Source organism: Pollachius pollachius, assembly GCF_949987615.1.
Source record: "Pollachius pollachius genome assembly, chromosome: 3".
NCBI lineage: Eukaryota > Metazoa > Chordata > Actinopteri > Gadiformes > Gadidae > Pollachius > Pollachius pollachius.
In genome coordinates this window covers 40,163,589-40,186,032 of record NC_136936.1, presented here as the reverse complement: position 1 = coordinate 40,186,032, position 22,444 = coordinate 40,163,589, and the positions used below count along the sequence as shown (strand labels likewise).

General features: G+C 40.0%; 2 protein-coding genes across 2 annotated transcripts in view; both read left to right on the top strand.

Moving 5' to 3' along the window:
• LOC307072303 (ephrin type-A receptor 6-like) overlaps positions 1–15,872 on the top strand; it is a gene marked incomplete at both ends in the record, with an annotated part of 68,325 nt that extends 52,453 nt beyond the window's left edge. Inside the window, 12 exons of the mRNA XM_079731545.1 lie at positions 915–1,039; positions 1,412–1,574; positions 4,302–4,410; positions 7,904–7,974; positions 9,257–9,382; positions 10,153–10,341; positions 12,685–12,746; positions 13,276–13,485; positions 14,349–14,498; positions 14,875–15,068; positions 15,370–15,519; positions 15,758–15,872. Coding sequence (XP_079587671.1) covers positions 915–1,039; positions 1,412–1,574; positions 4,302–4,410; positions 7,904–7,974; positions 9,257–9,382; positions 10,153–10,341; positions 12,685–12,746; positions 13,276–13,485; positions 14,349–14,498; positions 14,875–15,068; positions 15,370–15,519; positions 15,758–15,872 — 1,664 coding nt within the window. The remainder of the gene's footprint in view (positions 1–914; positions 1,040–1,411; positions 1,575–4,301; positions 4,411–7,903; positions 7,975–9,256; positions 9,383–10,152; positions 10,342–12,684; positions 12,747–13,275; positions 13,486–14,348; positions 14,499–14,874; positions 15,069–15,369; positions 15,520–15,757) is intronic.
• Positions 15,873–18,895: 3,023 nt separating this feature from the next.
• Positions 18,896–22,016, top strand: LOC307073861 (ADP-ribosylation factor-like protein 6; the record flags this gene model as incomplete). Its single annotated transcript, XM_079733820.1, has 7 exons — positions 18,896–19,018; positions 19,270–19,331; positions 19,451–19,519; positions 19,609–19,703; positions 20,108–20,237; positions 21,609–21,664; positions 21,991–22,016. The coding sequence occupies 7 exons, from the start codon at positions 18,896–18,898 to the stop codon at positions 22,014–22,016; spliced, it is 561 nt and encodes a 186-aa protein (XP_079589946.1).
• Between the last annotated feature and the right edge of the window lie 428 nt (positions 22,017–22,444).

Sequence of the window (22,444 nt, the reverse complement as noted above, 5' to 3'; positions counted from 1 at the left end):
AAGAAGTCACTATGTTGAGCATTTTTGTGTTTAACACATTTGCATCAATGGGTTTAGGCAGTTCTTCTTTATGAACATACTATATCTCTCGTCCTTGAGTGCTTTGCATTCTGTGTTATAAGGCAAAGTTAAATCTGTCTTGTTTGACCTGTCAGAACCTTGGGTCACAGGTTACACTTTGTCGCATGCAGGAATAGTGTAATGAATGGGAATCCATGCCACTTGGGTCTTAATCTCCTGCGTGAGGTCAGTGTAATCAGATCAGTGATGATATTACACAATATTCAAAGTATACAAGCCCACAAAATAAATATACTTTGATTCATACACAGCCCTAACACAGCCCTTTAGACTCACAGATTAATCTATTTTCAGTCGCACATGAGCTCATGTTCTATTACAGTCGCATATTGATAGGCCTATTTACTGCATAAAGGGTGTTGTTGTGCTAATTATACAAAAGAAGCCAAGCATTGAAATCAATTTCATTGAAACAAAAAAATATTTGCTGCATACAGGTAACTGATATAGAGCAAAACCCCCTTACAAAACCCTGGGGAGCTAAGAACTGAACACACATTCCTACGTGAGAGCTGTACATTCTGTAGGGATTGATCTAGTTTAATGTACATAAAACCATGTAATAATGCAATAATGCACACATGCATGCATCTGCTCAACAGCTGATACCAGTAACCCTACACACTTCTAATTTGCTTCATCTAGATTAGGTGCATTTAGCACATTTAGTGTTTTCTCTTTTTTCTGATCACTTACACAAGGTGTTTTCCTCCTTTGTTGCTTTCATTTTATCTTTCACCAAATCTTTGATAAGCTAAGCATCTAGAAGCATTAAAACACTTCTTGGAAAATTCTGGAAACATGAATGTTTGTGTTTGTTTGTCCCCTACTAGGTCCAACTCTGGTAGCAGCTCTGAAGAAGGACTGGGCATCTCCCTACAGCATTGCCCTCTCCTGGCACGAACCCGACGACGGGGCTCTGCCCATCCTCGATTATGAGATCAAGTATTATGAAAAGGTAGACCGTGCTCTGCTTATTGATTCCTTTTTTTGATTTGTGTCTTTTTTTAAGGGGAAAAAGTGATTGAACAGCTTGAGCAGTACAAAAGCCTAGAGGATAACATATTAAAGCAACAGTGCAATTGTTACCAATCTGGTCCTCAATGTAAATACAAACGATTACAACAAAAAGAAAGTAACAGCCATAACACTGAGGCGATAAAATGAAAACAATGCTTCAAGAGATACAACTGCTGACATATGCTAGATTAATAGCTACTTAAAGTAGATATAAAACAACTGATGTTGACTTACCCACTCCAAAGAACAATGTTTTTGTAGTCGATATTGTGTGTTTCTTGATGTGACCCTCTTGCCTATCCCCATCCAGGAGCACGAGCAGTTAAGCTACTCGTCTACTCGTACCAAGGCCCCCAGCGTTATCATCAGCGGTTTGAAACCGGCAACCTGCTATGTCTTCAGCCTGCGTACGCGCACGGCATTTGGATACAGCTCCTACTCTCCGAAATATGATTACGAAACCACTTCAGACTGTGAGTAATTGTGTTAATTGTGTTTGCCCTTTTCTTTTTTTATTTGTGCTAAGTCTGATAATATAAACACAAAAAGTGTTAAGACTATGCATTGTTAATTACTGCACACAGAAACCATCAAAAAGTGTCAGGAAATATGATGCACACAGTGTGTACACCCTGCGCAAAGGTACCACAACTTCTTCTCATGTTTAAGCCAATATTTATAGAAATTAACTTTTAAAGTGAGATATTCCTTTAATATTATTATCTGATACACATCTTTAAAAAGCAGGTAGGGTTTTGTTTCCAATTATTGATGATATTCTTCATCATATTGAAAAAGAGCTTATAGGCTTTTGTTTGACATTATTAAGTCATGCACCGTTCATTCATTGAATTAAGTTAACGTAACTCCATAACACTGTAGATTGGTATTACCTGCTTGACGTTATCTTTTGCACGGCAAATTCTCTTCCATTTGAGACATTGAGTCCGTTTATTTACGTTTGGTTATGTGCATTCTTTACTTCCCATGGGTTTCTTCTGATGACCCCCTTACTACACCGGTGTACTTTTGTTAAAGATGGATGCTTCAGCCTGAGCCTGCATAGGGCCATAGAGAGCTACAGTATGGTTGATAATGTTTAGTAGTTTAAATTTTGTTTGAAAGCATCTTTCATTATGATGTTTTTTTCTTTCATTTTTCAAATATTTTAGTTCTAACTAAGGCTGTGTTGACACATCTGCACCAGTCTCATCAATCAGATGAATTTGCCTTGCCTTGACTCCTTATTTTCCAAATGTTTGGTATTCTTCTGCTCAATCAGATTGATCTTGGCCAAGCCTTTTGACAGCAATACTTTTATCGAGGAGAAAAATAAGAAATTTATTCCCCCATTCTCTCTTTGTGTTTCACTTTCTGTCTTTCTCTCTCATCATCACTCTATCCCTCTTTATCTCTAGCTGTTTCCGTCAGACAATGACTGTACTGATTTTCCTGAATTGATTTTGCTTTAATCCTCTTTGCTATTGTGTGAGAAGTAGTGTATGTATGTGTGTGTCGGTGTCAGTGTGTATGGATGTGTGTGTATGTCTATGTGTTTGTGTGTGGCTGTCAGTGTCAGTGTGTGTGTGTGTGTGTGTGTGTGTTTGTGTGTCTGTGTATGTGCGTTAGCGTGCACGTCTGTGTCTGTGTTGATGCTAATTTTTGTCTGTGATCTGTGTATATTTCTCTCTCTCATTCCTTGCCAAAAATATTGAATGTCACTCTTTTTCTACTCCATGTTTCTATATTTTGTTACGTTTAATTCACCTTCTGTCCTTCAGCACATTCACTTCAAATAAATTTGAGCAAGCAGCAGTTGAATATATATATTTTTTCTTTTTTGCTACTTTGCTAAAATTTTGCATGCCTATCGCATGAACACACTGCATTCTGACTGCTGTCGCAAGAATTGTATTGTATGTCCTTAATTAGATTTCTATGACATGTTTAGGTTGCCGAATTTATGAATCTGAGGCATCATGTCACTCCTTGTTGGTGCTTAATCAAAGTCAATTTCTGTTGTGGAGGCATTTTATCTTCAATTACTCAGCTTCCCTGCGAGAGAGTTTGAACGATATATGGTTTAGAAAATGTGTCTGTTCCCATAACAGCACTTGAGTTGGGACATTCTTATTGAGCAGCAAAGAAAATTGCACAGCAAGAAGCAAGAAGGAGGATTAATGCATATGGATCTGTTCATGCAACGTGTTTTTTTGATCTATTCGTGGATTAAATTAATAAAGCATGCTTATGTTTATGCCATGTTATATCTGTGTCCAAATTGGCCATTGGGATCTTTTTGAACCTCTATAAATCATGTAACAAGTCATGGCTGTTTAGACCCCTTCAAACCCATTAATATCTCTCTCTCTCTCTCTCTCTCTCTCTCTCTCTCTCTCTCTCTGTTTCTCTCTCAGTCTCAACCTCTCTCAGTCTGTACCAGCCTCTCTATCTCTCGCTAAGTCTCTACCAGTCGCTCTCTCTCTCTCTCTCTCTCTCTCTCTCTCTCTCTCTCTCTCTGTTTCTCTCTGTCTCAACCTCTCTCAGTCTCTACCAGCCTCTCTATCTCTCGCTAAGTCTCTACCAGTCGCTCTCTCTCTCTCTCTCTCTCTCTCTCTCTCTCTCTGTCTTTAAGTGGCTCTATGCACACACACACACACACACACACACACACACACACACACACACACACACACACACACACACACACACCAAAGCGTCACACTTGCATTAAAACCATCATGAGTTCCTGCTCACCAGGCTTGTTGCACTACTCCCGATATCCAATTAATATTCCTTTAGTGTGAAATATTATAGAAATAAGCTTGGTAATAGCAATCATCTTTCAATTATCTGGGATTCGTTAGCCTATTGAAGAGACAGAGCAAATGAAAAATCATGAATATCAAACAGGACCAATTGAGCCCAATGCTCATGAAATGAATCACAATTTCATGAATGAATAATATTAATTAAATGGCACAAGGCATACAAATCATTGTCATGAAGGGCCTAATAGGGTTTTTCACACACACCAGGGCTATATCGAACATCTATTTATCCGTACTCTCTTCCTATTAAAAAAAGTGAGCAGTCCATCAAACAGGATCGAAAATAATTAACATATCTCCATTATTTTCATCAACACCCCTCATAATCCCCACTCACTCCCCTCATCCCCTCTCTCTGCTCTCCACTAGCCTCTAAGATCGTGTCTGACCAGAGGCAGGTCCTGGTCATCGTGACAGCGGCAGTGGGGGGCTTCGCTCTGCTCGTCATCCTCACCCTTTTCTTCCTCATCACCGGCCGGTAAGACCAAAAGAACTTCTGTCCTAGGCCTTTCCTATGATCGGTGCCATCATGTGTGGGGGTTGGTTGGCTAATCTGAAAATATCTCTGTATCGCTTTGCCTTTGATTCAAATGTGTATTTTACTTTAGTAACCTTTGTCACCACAACTACTATTGTGTTGTTCAATCTTTCAATATGTGGTGCATTCGGTATTTCTTTTGTTTTGTTGATATTGTTTATAAAAAATTGTACGGTTATGAAGCGAAAAATGTGTTCGAGAAGGTGAAAAATAGGATGGATAAGTAAGGGACACCGTAGTTATGAACAAGTTGAGTCATTGTGTGCTACAGCCCCAACGGACAACACAGCCTATTGAATTGCTGTTGTGTTGATTATTGAATCACAGGGCCGAATATACGCCACACTATGCATTAATTAGCATAACGTTGACCAAATTCTGCTTTTGTCACGCCCCTTAATGAACCACACCGTTAGGGTCCTTCAAGGAAAGGCACAAGCCCAATGGGCTCTTTCAAAGGCAGGTACTAAGATGTATTTTGGAGATGTACTTTATATAGCTTAATAAAAAATTGATGTTTCCAATTTGTAAAATCACCCAGGTTCTTTTTTATAAAGTTCAAGTTGTCTTACAATTGGTTAAAAGTCTATTTTAGAAGAAAGTCGACCTAAGAAATTAGAACATTCGTTCCGTGGCAAAGAAAATGTAATTACTGTATGAGAAAAAAACGGACACACCGGGTTCATGCAGGAACAGGAGCGGGGTCTGGGGCGGTGTCAAGCAATGTCACGAGACACATCACACTCGCTTCAGTGCTAATGCGCTGTATCACTCTGGGAAAAATGTCTCTGCCGGAAGTAGCAAACCTCTTAAATTGTACAGAGAATTACCCCCATTAAAATACTTTATAAAAAAATTTTAAAAAAATAATAATTTTCAAGAAATCCAAAGTTTTCCAATTCATTGTGACTCAAACAGCATGGTGAAATATAAATTCTACCAAATGATTTTGGGGTTTACCTTCCCTTTTAGGAATAACTGTGGATGTAGTAATGTTTCAGCGCCTTTAAGGAAGTCAGCACCACAAACAGCTGCTGTCGGCTGTTAAACTTTATTAGGATATTTGGACATTTAGAATGGAAAACTATCTACCTTTTTTTTATTTATTACATAATGTGGTATTTTATTTTTAGAGGGGCCTACCTCTAGATAAAACGTTAACAAGTGTATAAATGCAACGCTTCAGGCTTCAAATCTTCCATGTTTGAACAAGCTTTCACCTTGCCCACTAAAAATTATAACAACACAATTTTTCATAGATGAGTCTTGCCCCATGTAGGAGGGATTTTTGCTCTCTGTCAATTTTAAAAATAGCAGTGTAGGTACTCAAGCTTTGAGTGAGAGGCAGAGATATGGGTGATTTGGTTCACAGAAAAGGACATCACTCCCGGTTCCTCTTTATAGCTATGCTTTAGGCTACATGTTAGCCTTAAATTGGCATTGTTCCAAGTTACCTGTGATCTAGCTATGGTTAAGCAAATCTATGATTACATTTAATGAACGTGGGTGTTCCGGTCTGGGTGTGTGTGTGTGTGTGTGTTTGTGCATGTACTTGAATGCATGCGTACGTATGTGTGTGTGTGTCTGTGTCTGTGTGTGGCGCGCATCTGTAAATATGTCTGTGAATGTGTGTGTTTGTGCCATTAAATGTTTATCCTTCTTTAAAGAAAATTTTATAACTCCTGATCACAAAGAGGCTCACAGTGTGTGAGAGGCCTTTCAGGCCTCACCCCACAGAAGGACATATGGATGAAGGGGATCAGTGGTTCAGGCTGGGGAAGGCAGATAAAGACACATACCACTTTTTCTTTAATAAACCCATCAGCCCCATCCTCCAAGGTCAACAGCAGCTTGCCAAATCCCCCTCACCCCTTTCCCTGCCTTCTCTTTTCATCCATTCCTGTGGTCCACATGCAACGTTACCTAGGCCTGTTATCGGCTCTGTCCATCGGAACCCCAGGCCGACACAAAAGCTTCACTCAGCGGGAGCACAACCTGGCAACCCCCGGCTTCGCTGCTCTTTGACATTAGCTCTAACCTGCTAACCCAGATTATGTGACAGTTGGGAAAAATAGTTATTCCAGCCCATGGCCAGACATGACCCTCGCTACACTATGAATGTAATTGACGGATTACCGGCCCACTTTTTATAATTTGTCTGAATAAGAACAATTAGCTTTTTATAGTTTTATAAAATGCTGTTAGTGTTGAGGATTTTGATGTTATTGGAGTTATTTTGATTCTATGAATATATCTACACTACTCTCAAGTACTCAAAATGTTTCATAATGGTGGGAAAAGAAGAAACTCAATTGTCAAAATGGCCAATAAGATGCTGCTGAATATTCAATGAATTTTCCATTTGGCATAACAGTTAACCTTTTGAAATGTGTGTGTGTCGGGGGGGAACCAATGAAAATCAAGATCTCATTCCCTTAATGCTGCTTTTCAGATTTCGTCCCTTATTTATTTATATTATTGAGGTTGGAGACCCACTAATCTGGGATTACAGCAGTCCCACCATGTTATATCAGAATTTCTGGGGGAAAACGGCAAAGAACCTGGAACCAAAAACTGTTACGCCTTGTTTCCTGTTTCGGTAGAGAGACATTCAACCGAGGAATAACTCAGAAGCTTTCAGGCTTTCAGAAGAGGATTATAATAAGTGTATTTCTACAGTAGCCAGTCTACAAAGAATTGATTTGAAAGCCCTGCAGACACATTCTGACAGTATGCTACTGCTAAAATAAGTTTTAAATGTGTAAAAACAATGTTTCGCCAATAACATGCTTACAGATCCAGGACTTCAGCAACATCATTGGTCTAAGCAAGTACAAAAACAAAGACAGTGACAGAAACGCCCGTTCGACCAGATTCAAGCTTTTCTCCCATAAGAATTTAGATGTTCATCTAAAGTCTGATTTGTGAAACTAGATTTCCAGCATGATAAAGTTCCCCTATGGTGCGTCGCAGAGCATGGCGTCCATTTTGTCCAGCGCCGCCCACCCGGCATCAGGTTGTAAGGTGTCTGCCAGCCGTTCAGCACCTGATAATACTCTGTCACTCACCGGGGGTTCACTGGGAGAGAAGAGGCCTGGGAGAGGGGGGGAGTGTATTATCTAGACCCTTAAGGCCTTTTTATGATCCCACGTTCCCACTACGCAATGACCACACAGACGCTTCAACGCAGTCGTGAATGTTTATGGTTCTGCGTTGGGTTTTAGTTAGCGGACCAATCACAGCCCTTGGCTGCTGCTGCGCCTCGACGGAAGGTTACGATTTTTGGGAGGCAAACGTCCGGCCCTTGCTGTGGACGCAAGGAGGGTCCGTAAGGACGTAAGGGGTCCGTAACCCCCTTGCGTTGCGGGAAGGTGGAACCATAAAAAGCCCTTTACTGGAAAGATGCCTTTAATAATCTTTCTTTGTCTCCAAGGTGCCAGTGGTATATGAAGGCCAAGATGAGCTCAGAAAAGAAGAGGCGAAGTAACTACCAGAACGAACATGGTAATGTTCCTAATCCCGCGTCTCTGGAGCTTTCCTTTACTTTTTCCACTTCATCCATGCAGATCTTTGGCACTTTTACTTTTTTTTTTTTCTCATCACTTTTTTTTTGCCCATCAATTTTGTCTTTTCTTCTCTTTTTCAGCATAACTCACTCACATCAGCTCACTTGCTTTTTGACAGGTTCTGAGTGGTAAGTTGGAATTTATTTTCAACAACAAACTCCCTGCCCGTAAAAAAAAACAACGTGTTTTGTTGATTTGAAGTGAAAGAAATGCAGACAGGAAGGGTTCTACACCTCTTACAGTAAGCTCTAGGAAATTCCTCACACCTTGTCTTATTCAGTCCCATTTTCTCAGTCTTTTACTCCCTTTCCATTGTCTTCCTTTCTTTCTCTCCCTTCATCTCTTCTGTGGTGATTTTGGAGGTTTTTCACGGGAGTGAAGGGAGACAGAAGTTATCGTCTTTGAGACAGAACCCAAGCTGTGTTCCGAAGCCTTGGCCGCAGCCTTTTTAGTGGGGCTTCTCGGTAACATAGTCTCTGCTACGATGGCCCCTTGGTCCAGTTAGAGAGATGAAGAATGAATCCATGAAGAATGAATGTGAGCTGGTGGATTGTGAATCCTTTGAAACCCAGTTAACTGCCCTTCAGTCGACAGTATCACTTTGAAGGAGGAAAGACCTGATCAATTGTATGAACAAAACAAGCTTGTCCAAAGCGTATTGTATTATAAGCTGAAACAATCAACACTTTCACATACAACCCTTTTAAGCCTACCAACTAAGGCAAATTTGTCTTGTGTGAAGCAGTAGCAGTAGGTAATAGTTGTATTACTAATCAGTATGGAGTGAATTAAGATTCCATACTCAAAAGGTTTAAATATTCACCAAGACTCTTTGTTTTGATAATTTTTAATCTCAAATTATATCATGCTTGCACTGGATGGGAATATCAATCTAGTTGTTATTTCTTAAGCTAACCTAAGATTAACCGTACACTGCATACACAACAGAAACACACACACACAAACACACACCTACACACTCCCACACACAGAAGACACAAACACAACACAGAGACCACCCTCCCCAGCCACACACACACACACACACACACACACACACACACACACACACACACACACACACACACACACTTGTATGTGATCTTATACCTGCCACATAGTTTATAGTATTTTTTACCATTGTATTAAGTATCCTTTCAGACGGTCCTCTCATGAACAGTGTTGGCTTATTCTTAGTGTCTGTCTCTCCTGTTCCACAGTGCCGTTCCCTGGGATTAAGACTTATGTGGACCCTGACACGTACGAAGACCCCACACAGGCTGTCCATGACTTCACAAAGGAGATTGACCCCTGTCGGATCCACATAGAAAGGGTGATCGGAGCAGGTGTGTGTACATGTTCACAGCTTCTGCTCAAACAATGTTTATATCATTCTGTATTAGACCCCTTATATCACTTATACGTATACGTCATTTCTTTGTTACTACTTAATTTTCCTTCTGATTGACTATTGTAACTTTATTGTTTATTTTATTTAGTGTTTACGCAGAGTCAATAGATGGAACTGACAAGCATTTCACTATTACTTAAACTTGAAATTGAAACATAGATTAAATAGATGCATCCCTTTTGTTTCTGTTGTCACAATAAATCAAATAATTTCTTCAATAAGAAGCAATCTGTTTCCATTCTCCACACTTATTATGAAATGCCGTTGTTCCATTTGAGTGCACAAGAACAAACATACAGTGTGTAACCGGCATCCTTTGTTTATCTGAACATCTTGAAGTTATTTAGAGAACAAAACACTCTGAACACATTTTTTTTCAAGATGGTTGTGTTACCCTGAATTAATCGAAGTGGTGGAATGCGTGGAGGAAAGAGGTTATTTACTCCAACACTGCCACCTGGTGGTATCATGTGGTCCCTTAGGTCAGTGCTGATCTGCTCACAGGCTACTCTGGGTCGGTTATTTCTCAATAATGTTTTTGGGTGCGTGCATCCGTCTGTCTATCTGTCTCTCTGTTTTTGCGTGTGTGTGTGTGGGTGTGTGTGTGCGTGCGTGTACATATGTAATGTATGTATGTACAGGCCTCTGGGTGAGATGTATGTTCACACCTATTTGTGTCTCTGTGTCTTTGTTATGGGGTCAAAGGTGAATTTGGTGAGGTGTGCGGCGGCCACCTGCGAACGACGGCGGGAAAGAAGGAGATACCTGTGGCCATAAAGACACTCAAGGGCGGTTACATGGAGAGCCAGAGGCGGGACTTCCTGCGAGAGGCATCCATCATGGGACAGTTTGACCACCCTAACATCATTCGGCTGGAGGGTGTGGTCACTAAAAGTAAGGAAGTATTGCTGGGCTGGCTGGCTGTGAGTTGGTGGAAATCAATTTAAGGACATATTTACCGTAATATTATAATAAATAATCATGCACATCAAATGTAATTTTTTGGAATAAAGGCTAGATAAAATCGTGTGTGAATGAGGGTGATACATTGTAAAAGTGCATTACTTACTACTCATCGACTTTTCTCTGAATGTTTTAGTGGTCACATCACAGGTGGCCATTTCTAGCGGTGCCCCTGGTTTGAACTAAATTCGAAGTGTGTGTGTGTGTGTGTGTGGTGAGTATGTGAGCGGGTGCACGCCTGGGCACGCACACGTGTGTGTGTGTGTGTGTGTGTGTGCTTGGTGAGTTGTCAACCATCTCTGTTTTATGGAGCACACCCAGCGCAACATATGGTTGTTTTTACAGGGGGTTCATAAAGTGAGTCAGCGGTGTGAATGTTAATGCAGGCCCTGAAAGGCTTACCACCTCCTTGCCCCTCACCAACAGCACACAGGGACTAGATGAAGAAGGCTGCTTTAATACTGAAGGCCTATTGATGAGATATGCATTGCCAGATAGTGATACGATTAGAAGGTATTTTATTAATCCCTGACTGGAAATGTTGAGTGTCACAGCAGAAAGGACAGGACAGCAGAAGAAATGAAGAGAAATGTAATTATGAAAAAAAAAACAATTAAATTAAAAACAATAAATATGGGAAATATATCTATATCAGCAATATGAGTAGTAGCAATGTATTTGTAAATGGATAATAAATCCTAGGCATGCCGATCATGCAGAAGGAGGGTGCTTTGGCCAGCAGTACACACATTGAAGGTCATTGTTGCGTTCTCACCACCACATTGTTAAAACTAATATTTTCTGTCATATTTTCTGTATTCTGTCAATAATTTACAATCAATCGGGACAGTATTTTTGGCTTTAATTGTAGTGCAACTGTAGCCTGGTCCTACCAGACTCTCGTACTTCATTTCATTTGCACAGCGAGTCTGGACCTACTCAATTGACAAACGTTAATTCACTTGAAGGCGGGTGTCTGTTGAAGTTTAAAACTATTGGATCTGCCCAGTGCCACTCTGGATCTGCCATAACCAACCACTAACGTTTGGCCGGGAATCACGTTGCTCGCAGGCTGTAAACAAACCAAACACCGTGCGTGAAGATGTCCGTCAACGAGAGCTGACTTTAACGTCATTGTTCTCAGCTACTCCCTCTGTTCGCTGATTGGACGCAGAAAATTTGGACGGAGAAAACACAGGAATATACCGCAGACCCAGACGTAGTACTGAATTGAAATTCAGAGCCAGGCTAGTGCAACTGAAGACAACTAACAATAATAATAATCTTCGTTGCAATATGTCGTTTCGGAAACCAAAGCGTTTCTTCAGAAAACAAATTCCCTTCTTTCTTTGTTCTTATGACACAATTATTTGATATATATATATGATATAAAGTATATCTGTATATCATGGGCATATTAAAAAACAAATCACAAAGATGTTGATGGTACTCTATCATATTTGCGTGGCTTATTACAAGTTGAAGATGAACCAAGTTTTCAATTTCCCAGACGTATACCCATCACACACAGACCATTTTTGTATGCACACACACATTTACAGATGCAGCATAACACTTCATCTTCTTTTATTCATCAGTCTGTATATTTGTATCATTTTAGTTTCTTTTCCACTTCCTTTTCCCACAGCCTCCATCTGTTGTTGCTCTTCTGAGACTAATTAAGGCGAGGCACTGTGCTGTGACTAGGCTGTCATTTACCTGCGCACCAAAACATTGTTGGCTTTAGGTGGAAGTAAACAGGTGTGCTTGCTTTCCTTCATGCACCGCAATACAGCTCCCACTACACTGTTCCCACAGCTGAATTATTAGTTCAGGAAGGACAAACATTATCCTTGTTAAATATGTACCGTGTATTTATTCTATGAGCATGTCACAGAACAGCATGCCGGGATCTCAGGATGATATGTGCGTAGGAAAGGTTTAGCCCAAAATAAACCTTTGTATGACTATATGAAGGTTTTTTTCTGCAAATCGTTTCTGGAATAAGTAACATGCTTAAAATGTGCAAATGTAAGTTTGCACTCTCAAGACGAGGACAATGTTAGGAGCACTGTGATAGCACCATATGTCCGTGCACCTTGGGACCCTGTTCATTGACCCCACAGTCCACAACAGTGAACAGCGAACAATGTCCTTGGTACTTGAGTCTGTTTTGATAAGGCACTTTGCTTTGTTCCCCACTCTTTGGGATTGCCTTTAAGCATTGCATCTCGAGCAATTTCTCAAGCGTATTGTGTGTCTGTGTGGATGCAGGCCGGCCAGTGATGATCGTGGTGGAATACATGGAGAACGGCTCCCTGGACTCCTTCTTGAGAGTAAGCGGGCACAGAAACATTGATGTAATATGTGTGTATATTTCTATATCCAAACAGCTCAGGCACATTTATCTCAACTAAGTAGAATACACTGGTTTGGAGGATGACAAGCCGAAAACATACAACTTACCGATGTTATATGTTGTGAGTGTGTCTCTAATAACTGTTGAACATTAATATTTATCTTTTATATATATCATATAATAATTTTCATAGCTCCTTTCAAGAGGAAAAGGCATTTTTGACCGACAAGTAGTAGGTTAGAAAGACAGGTTGAAGTCAACCAACACATATCCCTACAAAATGGTTACACATATTACACTCTACATCGTGAAACACGATATATACAATCTCTGTGTGTGTGACAGTGTGTGTCTAAATCGTACACACATTCAAACCTGTTGAGTCGCAAGGCAAACACACATTTCAATGTAATATACACTTCAATTAGTCCAAAATCAACCTTTGCTAAATAACAACAATAATAATAACATACATTTCTGCCATTTCCCAATGCATTCCCTCTTAGCAACACGACAGTCATTTCACGGTGATCCAGCTGGTGGGCATGCTGCGTGGCATCGCCTCGGGCATGAAGTACCTGTCCGACATGGGATACGTCCATCGGGACCTGGCGGCTCGGAACATCGTGGTCAACAGCAACCTGGTGTGCAAGGTGTCCGACTTCGGCCTGTCCCGAGTCCTGGAGGACGACCCGGAGGCTGCCTACACCACCGCGGTACGGCTCCCGCTCCTCAAACCCTTACATACCCACAACCATGCACCTATGAATTCATCAAGTTTCATCATGTTCAACTCAGTGACACGTTAAAGCATGAGGGAGACACGTTTGTCCAGACGTTTCATGTTTGCTGCTCCGTCTCACAACCCAGTCGCCAAAAGCACTCGTCAACGCTGTATGTTTTTGCCTACCCTGGATTATGTTGTGTTTTAATTCTTGCGTGGTTTCTTGTTCTGGTTTCAACATAAGATCATTGCCACTTGTATTATCAGCATGTATTGATGTGGAGATGCCAGGAGAAAGTACTATATCCTAATTTGCTGAATAGAATTTAAAGCGTTTTATTAATTTGTTTTGCTATATTGTCACAATATTAAAGATAAATTGCTGTCAACTCGATTAAATTCAGTTATACTAACAGACAATTTAAATCCATTGAAAATGGTGAATTACAGAAAGTTCCAGTTCTTGATTCTGATTGAATTTAAGCTGTTTTAAAATCACCTGTGAATGCAATAACAATTCATTTTTAGTTTTAACGCGCAGCCAATCTCAAACTGTACAATTTATGGCAACGTCCAGATGAACGATAACAATCACCCAAATCTTTAAAACAAAGATAAGCCTGTATGCTAGCCTGTTTTGCCAGCCATTTTGTTGTCTTGAGGAACTATGACCACTACAGATCATCATGCTTAAGAATGATGGTTTGTTTTCGATAAATGATCGCATTTGAGTTGTGCTTATCAGCGCCCCCTTGCTGTTATATAATGACTGTAAACGCCAGCCTCTGGTGGCTAAATTCTCAAATACACCAGGTGTAATACACCAGATCTCTGACATGTTGTGTCTGTTTTTAGGGCGGTAAAATCCCTATAAGATGGACCGCTCCGGAGGCCATCTCCTACAGAAAGTTCTCCTCTGCCAGTGACGCGTGGAGTTACGGCATCGTCATGTGGGAAGTGATGTCATACGGGGAGCGGCCCTACTGGGAGATGTCCAATCAGGATGTGAGCAGGCTGACTTGTAAATGCACCACAAGTATTAAAGAGTCATGCTCCTTAATACCCCTGAGTAGCCCTTTTGAAGGTCATCCCTGTCGTCTTCACAGTGTGGACTGAACTGATTTAACCATGGCTACCAAGAGGTTTATTATAGAAAGACAATTAGCCTAGGAATAAACCACTAAAAAAAGTATAACCCAAATGTTACTTGGGGTTCAGCAGGGGGTCTTGTCAACGTATCATACAATGCAAGACACCCTTTGCACTGGGCCTACAGGGATTTGAGAAAGGCTTGTAGCTAGGAATGGCTTTAAGGAAACTTTTTTGGCCGAGTGCAATAATAGCATATTCCAATAACACGCATGGCTCTGTCCCACTCCAGGTCATTCTCTCCATTGAGGAGGGCTACCGACTTCCGGCTCCGATGGGCTGCCCAGTGGCCCTTCACCAGCTAATGTTGCACTGCTGGCAGAAGGAAAGGAGCCACAGACCTAAGTTTGAGGACGTGGTGTCCTTCCTGGACAAACTCATCCGCAACCCTAGCAGCCTGCTGCCACTAGTAGAGGACATTGAAAGGTAAAGTTTGGCGAGTAATGTGGACTTAGCTGAGGCGCACAGAACAGATTGCTGTTTTTTAAACAGCATGTAGGCTTTAGTTTGTTTTTAGAAATGTAATCGATTTAATAAATCAAATAGTTCAATGTATGCTAATCCCATTCTCTCTCTCTCTCTCTCTATATATATATATATATATATATATATATATATTTTAACCCATTGTCTGTAAATGATCTAGCAGAGCAACAATAGTTTGTAACCTATGGGGTCATTGTTGGGTTAGATCCTTAATTAATTCCTTTGCTTTTGTTTGTGTCAGTCCCCCAGAGTCTCCAGGTGAGGTCATGGATTATCCCATGTTCATCTCCATCGGGGATTGGCTCGACTCCATAAAGATGAGCCAGTACAAGAGCAATTTCATGACAGCGGGCGTCTGCACACTGGATTCTGTTGCTAGTATGAGCATCGAGTGAGTAGAGAAGCAAAAGCACGAATGACACAATAAACAAAACGTTGCTGCAATGCTTCCCCTTTGATTTATTTGTAGGGAAGTAATGCGTTTACCTGTGTTTGTGCATGTGCGTTCCTGTGCAGGTGCGCCACCTATGCTAACGTATTTCCGTGCATTGTGCTCCTCTCCGATTTGATTGGCCTACACCAACGTTGTGTCATGTCTGTCTGTGCTTCCCCCTCCCCCCTCGCCCTAGAGACGTCAGGCACATAGGAGTGGAGCTGATCGGCCACCAGAGACGGATCGTCAGCAGCATACAGACCTTGCGTCTCCAGCTTTTACACGAACACGACCAGGGCTTCCACGTGTGAGGCCCCCTGCATACACACCTTGGGAAGTACAGCTCAGTGGACTAGAGGGATGGGATATCTAGAAGGCCAGATGAACACTTGCAGACTGTGCCTCAGCGGGCCACGAAACAGTGGGACAGAACGTTGAGTCTTACCAGATAGCAGATCAACTACCTTACTGGACTGAACACACATCTCCTTCCCACAATAATATAAAGAAAAGCTTTTTATTTTTTGAAACACCTCCATGAACTTCCTTGGGCCAAGCAGTTAAGAGAGACGGACTCTGTGGAAGCTAGCCTGGCCAAAACTTAGGGGAATGTAATGCCTTGTTGCAGCAGTACTTTATATGTGAAGCAAAGATACTTAGAGATGTGAATTTGCGAATGTAATCTGCTTTTTTTATTACACATTTTGGGTCATGTAGCTGCTATTGGATGGACGATTGAAAATCCTTGATTGAATGATTTAGTATCCTATTATGAATATAATTATTTATTTTGCTTTATTTATCTCCAGCGAATCTGGTGTGCTAATACTTGAAGGAAGAACAATGAAAGTGTATAGACAATTTATAAATTAGTAGTATTATTATCATAATCTATTATATGTTGTTGTGGAGTACTGTATGTGAAAGACCTTGTGAATCTGGATTGTATGAAATTTAGTTTGATTTATATATTAATTATAACGAAAAAAGCAATACAGACACATGACTCATCGAGTTAAACTTTGCTATAATAGAAATTGAGATCAAAGCACTATCCATCCACTGTCTTCATTTAATCATCCGTCCGATTGTTCTTATTTTCTGGTTGATCTTGTTTGCCATCCTGGAGGAAAAACAGTCAGGACAAACAGTGAGGATGAACATGCCAGCTCCTTCCAGTCAGTAAACGGTACAGAGTCAAACTGTAAAGTTTGACTAGTTACGGTCTGAATGCTGATTTCACATGGGAAACCTTCCCACTCAGATCAACTGAACCCTTCTGATATCCTACATTTGGTAGTTGCAGCAGTACATCCAAGGGATGGTACATCCTACCACTCTTCTAGCATTATTACTACTATCACTGCTATCACTATGACTACAAGTATAGTAGTGGACAGTACTAAAGTCGAATTTGGTTCAGCCTCAGTTCAGCCTCAACGATAGAACCCAACCTCTTAAGTGCTCATAAAACCTAGGGGTTTTAAGATAATATTGTTGACTTAATCTCATTGGAATCTCCTTCATTTAAGAAGGGTCTGTGAGAATTGTTTCCCCATTGTTATCATATTCAGCAGGAGAGATGGAAACGATTGTAGCATTCTGGTTCAGTGTTTTCTTTTGCATCATGACATGAGTACACAAACCCGTCTAAGAGGATAAGTGAATGGGATCTTCAAAAGCAGTTTAAGTCATAAAAGGATCATATTGTATGATATAAAATTCTATGACATATAATGATATACAGGATTTACGCTATTGTGACCACTGGATCCAATGGAATTGTAGTTTGAGCTGAAATGGGTTTTGCTTACAGTAATGCTGTTTTCATGATAGCAGATGTGTTAAATGTGTAAAATGACGTATATATATGAAATGGAGGGTGAAGAGACACCGGGAAAATAATACTATGAAACGTTGGTGGCATTGGCTGCAGTGAAGGTTCCTGGAGACATTGGGGAAAGGTCATAGCACTGATAGTGTATTACAGATTTAGCAGAGATATGAATGACAACCCAAACTAAAGACCAAGTAATGAGAAAAAGTATTATAATATCTAAAGACATAATTCATCATGCTAATGTAAAACCGAATAGTCTCACAAACCCAGATTGCCTTACAATACAATAATCCTACGTAGAAACACCTTAGAGTTAAAGAATGTTTTACGATTATCATGGGCCAATGCCATTAGTTATAAGCTGAATTTATACAGTCAGATATATTGGAGATATTTTTACTGTCGATGTCGGACAAAAAGCTGTCTCTATATGTATAGAGTCACAGGAAGGCTTAGCTATTCAGGGCTAGAGAATGCAATTAAAAAAGGAAGACATTTTCGCACAAAAAGACACACATAAACACATACACACACACACACACACACACACACACAAAACGACAAATGTACCCTGTCCCTCTGCAGATTATAACAAATATGAAATGCTGTTTGTTTAGCATGTCTTTCTGCTGAGCAATGGTAGGCTGCTCTTTTGTACGAAGTACAAGTATACTTATAATTCTTGTATTTTTTATTTTTCTATGATTTCCAAAGAAATGTTGTAGATCTTGCACACTTAATCTGTTAAAGCAGATATGTATTTGCGAATAAAGGTGAACATTTATGGTGGTTGAACAGTTAATGTGCTTTTTGTTGTACTCCAAATCAAAATCAAGCAGACATCGCTAGACCAGACGAGATAAAGGTATCAATCAAGGTTACATTGTGCTTTCTTATCATTGTAATTTATAGTACAAGTCGTGGTATTATAAGCTTATTCTGTACTGCAGAAGGATGCTGTATAATATAGCCTATATCGCTAAAATAACTAACTATAATCTTTAGGTATTACTTACATAATATTTCCCAAAGATAATTGTGCTCTCACTGATTTTGTCCTACTTATATTTTTGCATTAATTTAGGCCTATATTATATTTGCCTCATGGGGACGCTGTTGGGCAACTAAATAGCTCCTACCGGCTCCGATTAAATTTAGTGGGACAACCGCTGTAGGCTAGGACGTAAACTTATACACACCATTTGTAACATGTTTTAATTGTTCATGTGATCGTTGTAGTTGATTGGTGAAACAGACATTAATTATTCTTTACTTTTGATAATGACGGTTCCCTATTCTTCGACCAGATGCCGAGGGTTTCAAAGCACTTAATTCTTCCAAATAGGATTAAAGTGTTTCGCCTCAAGACAACATAGTAGTCTGCTCAGCAACACGTATCGCCAGCTCGGTGTGCATGTACAGGTTAAAGAGTTGCATGCTGTGGCAAAAGGGTGTAGGATATTTGTAGCTATACTAGATTGTTCATCGATTCTAATGGGACTGTTGGATAAACTGTCGTTGTGGCTGGGCATAAGGAAGAAAGAGGTGAATGTCCTATGTTTGGGACTAGACAACAGCGGCAAGACTACGATCATAAACCACCTCAAACCCACTAATGTAAGTAGGCCTGCAAATCATTTTTCACAATTGAATATTCTTGTATCAGAGTGACCCATACAATGAACGCTATGGGGTTTCCCACTGTGTTTTAACTGCAAGCGTGCAGCGATTGCTAACTATCAGCATTTGAGTCAATTAAGCCCTTTGTCGAGTAAAACCATGTTATATGTCGTCACAACGTTACGTCTGTCATATGCGTGCATGTGCGTGCGTTGTGTGTTTGTGTGTGTGCGTGTGCACATGTACAGACACAGGCACAAGATGTAGTTCCAACGATTGGTTTCAACATTGAAAAGTTCAAGACTTCAACGTAATTATTTCTATTTTTCTTTCAATGTATAATACATATTCAACTATATCGCTTCAGCAGTTTGTTTCATCTGTCTGTTTTTGTATTTGTTTGTGCGTTTCTGTGTGTCTCTCTCCCAGCTTGTCTTTCACAGTCTTCGATATGTCTGGTCAAACCAGATACCGAAACTTATGGGAACACTACTACAAGTATGATCCAGACACAATACACGCATGATAACAGACAGTTAGGGAGACAACTGGGCTTTATATTATGTGTTATTGTATTTTACAACTAGAGAGAGCCAAGCCATCATATTCGTTGTGGACAGTGGAGACAAATTGCGAATGGTTGTAGCCAAAGAAGAACTCGACACTCTTCTTAACCACCAAGGTACGAGAAAGTGTGTGTGTGTGTGTGTGTGTGTGTGTGTGTGTGTGTGTGTGTGTGTGTGTGTGTGTGTGTGTGTGTGTGTGTGTGTGTGTGCGTGTGTGTGCACGTGTGTGTATGTGTGTGTGAGTGTCGGGGGGAATGAGTGAGTGTTTGTGCGCATGTGTGTCTGTGTATACGCCTGCATGTGTATCTGTGTGATCCATGCGTGTGCTTGTGTGTGTGTGTGTGTGTGTGTGTGTGTGTGTGAGCGTGCACGCCTGCATGTGTGGGTGATCCATGCGTGTGTGTGTGTCAGCTGGGTATTTGATGACTGACAGGGTGTTTGTGTTGAGTTTACTGAATTTCCCTTCAGGAATTCATGGTTGATTCCTAACCTGCCCCCCTCTCTCCACTGTGTTTTTCAGACATCCGGAGCCGCAGAATGCCTGTATTGTTTTTTGCTAATAAGATAGACCTACGAGATGCCATGTCCTCTGTCAAGGTGTCCCAGCTGCTGTGTTTAGAGAGCATCAAAGACAAACCGTGGCACATCTGGTAGGGCTTTTGTGTTCTCTTGTTTGTATTGTCATGTGTTGAAATACATAGACAGATATGCACGCATGCATACATACACACGTATGTACATACAAACATACGTACACACATACCTACTTACCCACCTACCTACCTACATAGACATGTACATACGTACATACGTACAAACGTAAATATGTACATGTAGGTACATACACACAAAAACATACATATACACACATGCAGGTGAGTATCTTGCACTCTTTCAATTAGAAGAATATGCACTATTTAAGATTTAGATTGTCAGTCATCGTTGCAATAGCCGCCAGTAGATGGATGGATGCAAGACAAGAAGACAGCTTATTCAGTCCCCTCAGAGATGAGACAATCATTTGTACCCAAATAGAGAACTGATCATGCCCAATTTGTCTAGGAATTATAATAATAATAAGAATTAAATTAGTCAAGGAATTATAAGGTTTGAAGCCGATACTCATAAGATAATGCTGAGCCAGGTTCATGCGACATTAGATTTATTCTCATACGGAAAGAAGTACATCAGTTTAGTTAGTTCAGTAATTGATAGTGAATATAATGTAGAATGATATGGTAATGCGGGATCAGGATATACACACACGACCACACACACACCCGAACCCACACACACTCATACTCACACACACACACACAAATGCATACATGCATAGATAATCATTTCTATAGCTGTTCAGAATTAATTAATAAATTCTGTTTCAGCCTAACCAATGCTACTTTTAATCACGTATCAGTCCAACTCCATCAAACCAGGGAGCCCTAGTTACCTTTTTCTGTACAACCAGGATGTTCTTTAAACATGACTGCCCTGTTCCAATGGCGATTTTTTTTTTTGGTTAATCGACAACTAATTAACATTAAGAACAAACTTTTTTTTTTTGCAAGATAAACTCAATGTTGTTTACTTACCCCGTTGCATCCTCTCACGTGTTATTTTAAACTTGGAGTTGGAAACTGCAACTGTATGTTTTTACCACCAACAAGCAACAATATTTCTTTATGTTTGTAGTTAATCAAACAATATGCTGATTATATTTTAGATCCAAGACACTTGATCGAATGTATCTGCTTTTCAGTCAGCATTTCTTTTACCACGTTCTCCTTTTGTATTATTTTTGCCGCTTTAACCAGCATGCCCTCGATTACAGTGGAAATATTTACAAATAACAAATGAATGAATGTAATAACTAATGTTGATTTATATCCTCTTTACACATTTAACAAATAGGAGCAGGAATAGATTTGGAGCTAGAGATTACATACTCCAAAAACCAGAGAAAAACTAGGAAGAGAGTAATTGTCATCAACATGGCTAACTCATTGAAATGTATCTTTCAGTGCCAGTGATGCTGTGAAAGGAGAAGGCCTACAGGAAGGAGTGGAGTGGTTACAAGGTACTGAGTATGCATTTTTTGTTTTGTGCATGTGAGGGCGTACTTACTCTACTTTAATGTATATAGGCCAAGAGAAAAACCATTGTGCTACATGAACTGATCATGAAAATGTCATATGTGCTTTGTCACTATTTAAAGTAAAACATACATTTTTTTTTCTACAAAACCTCAAGAACAAATAACACAGTAAGTATAACGTTGATACATGATTATTGTGGTGGACTGTGTCGTGGTGATACAACTTTTCTAGAGCTTATGAAAAAAGTCCAACTTAATATTAAATATGAATCAAATGCATTTGTCTTCATTACTTTTCCCTCCTCTAGATCATATCAAAGCAATGAAGAAGTGAATACCTAAGATGGCCATGGCATTCAACCAAATAAACTATTCATCGACCAGCCAGTGGATCAGCCACTTTTAAATATAGGTATTTACTTACCGAGTTATATATTAGGGAAGGGAAGGTAAAGATATTTAATTAGTGTTTATGTTTTAAGAAATATTTTATATGTCGTTAATGCAGGTCAAATGTACATTGATTCAATGTTTGGTAAAGTAGAATTACGTGAATCGTATGTACGTCACATAATAAATGCAATGGTAAAGAGGTGTTTCTTTAAAATGTCCAAGATTATTTTATATAGGGATGTTTCAACATTTTCTTGACCTTTTATTGTTTTAATTAAATGACAAGAACGAGGGCAAACACTAAAACATGTAATGTGTTACACAAAAATGGGTGTAAAAAAGGCTCAATAAATAATAATGAATTGTTAA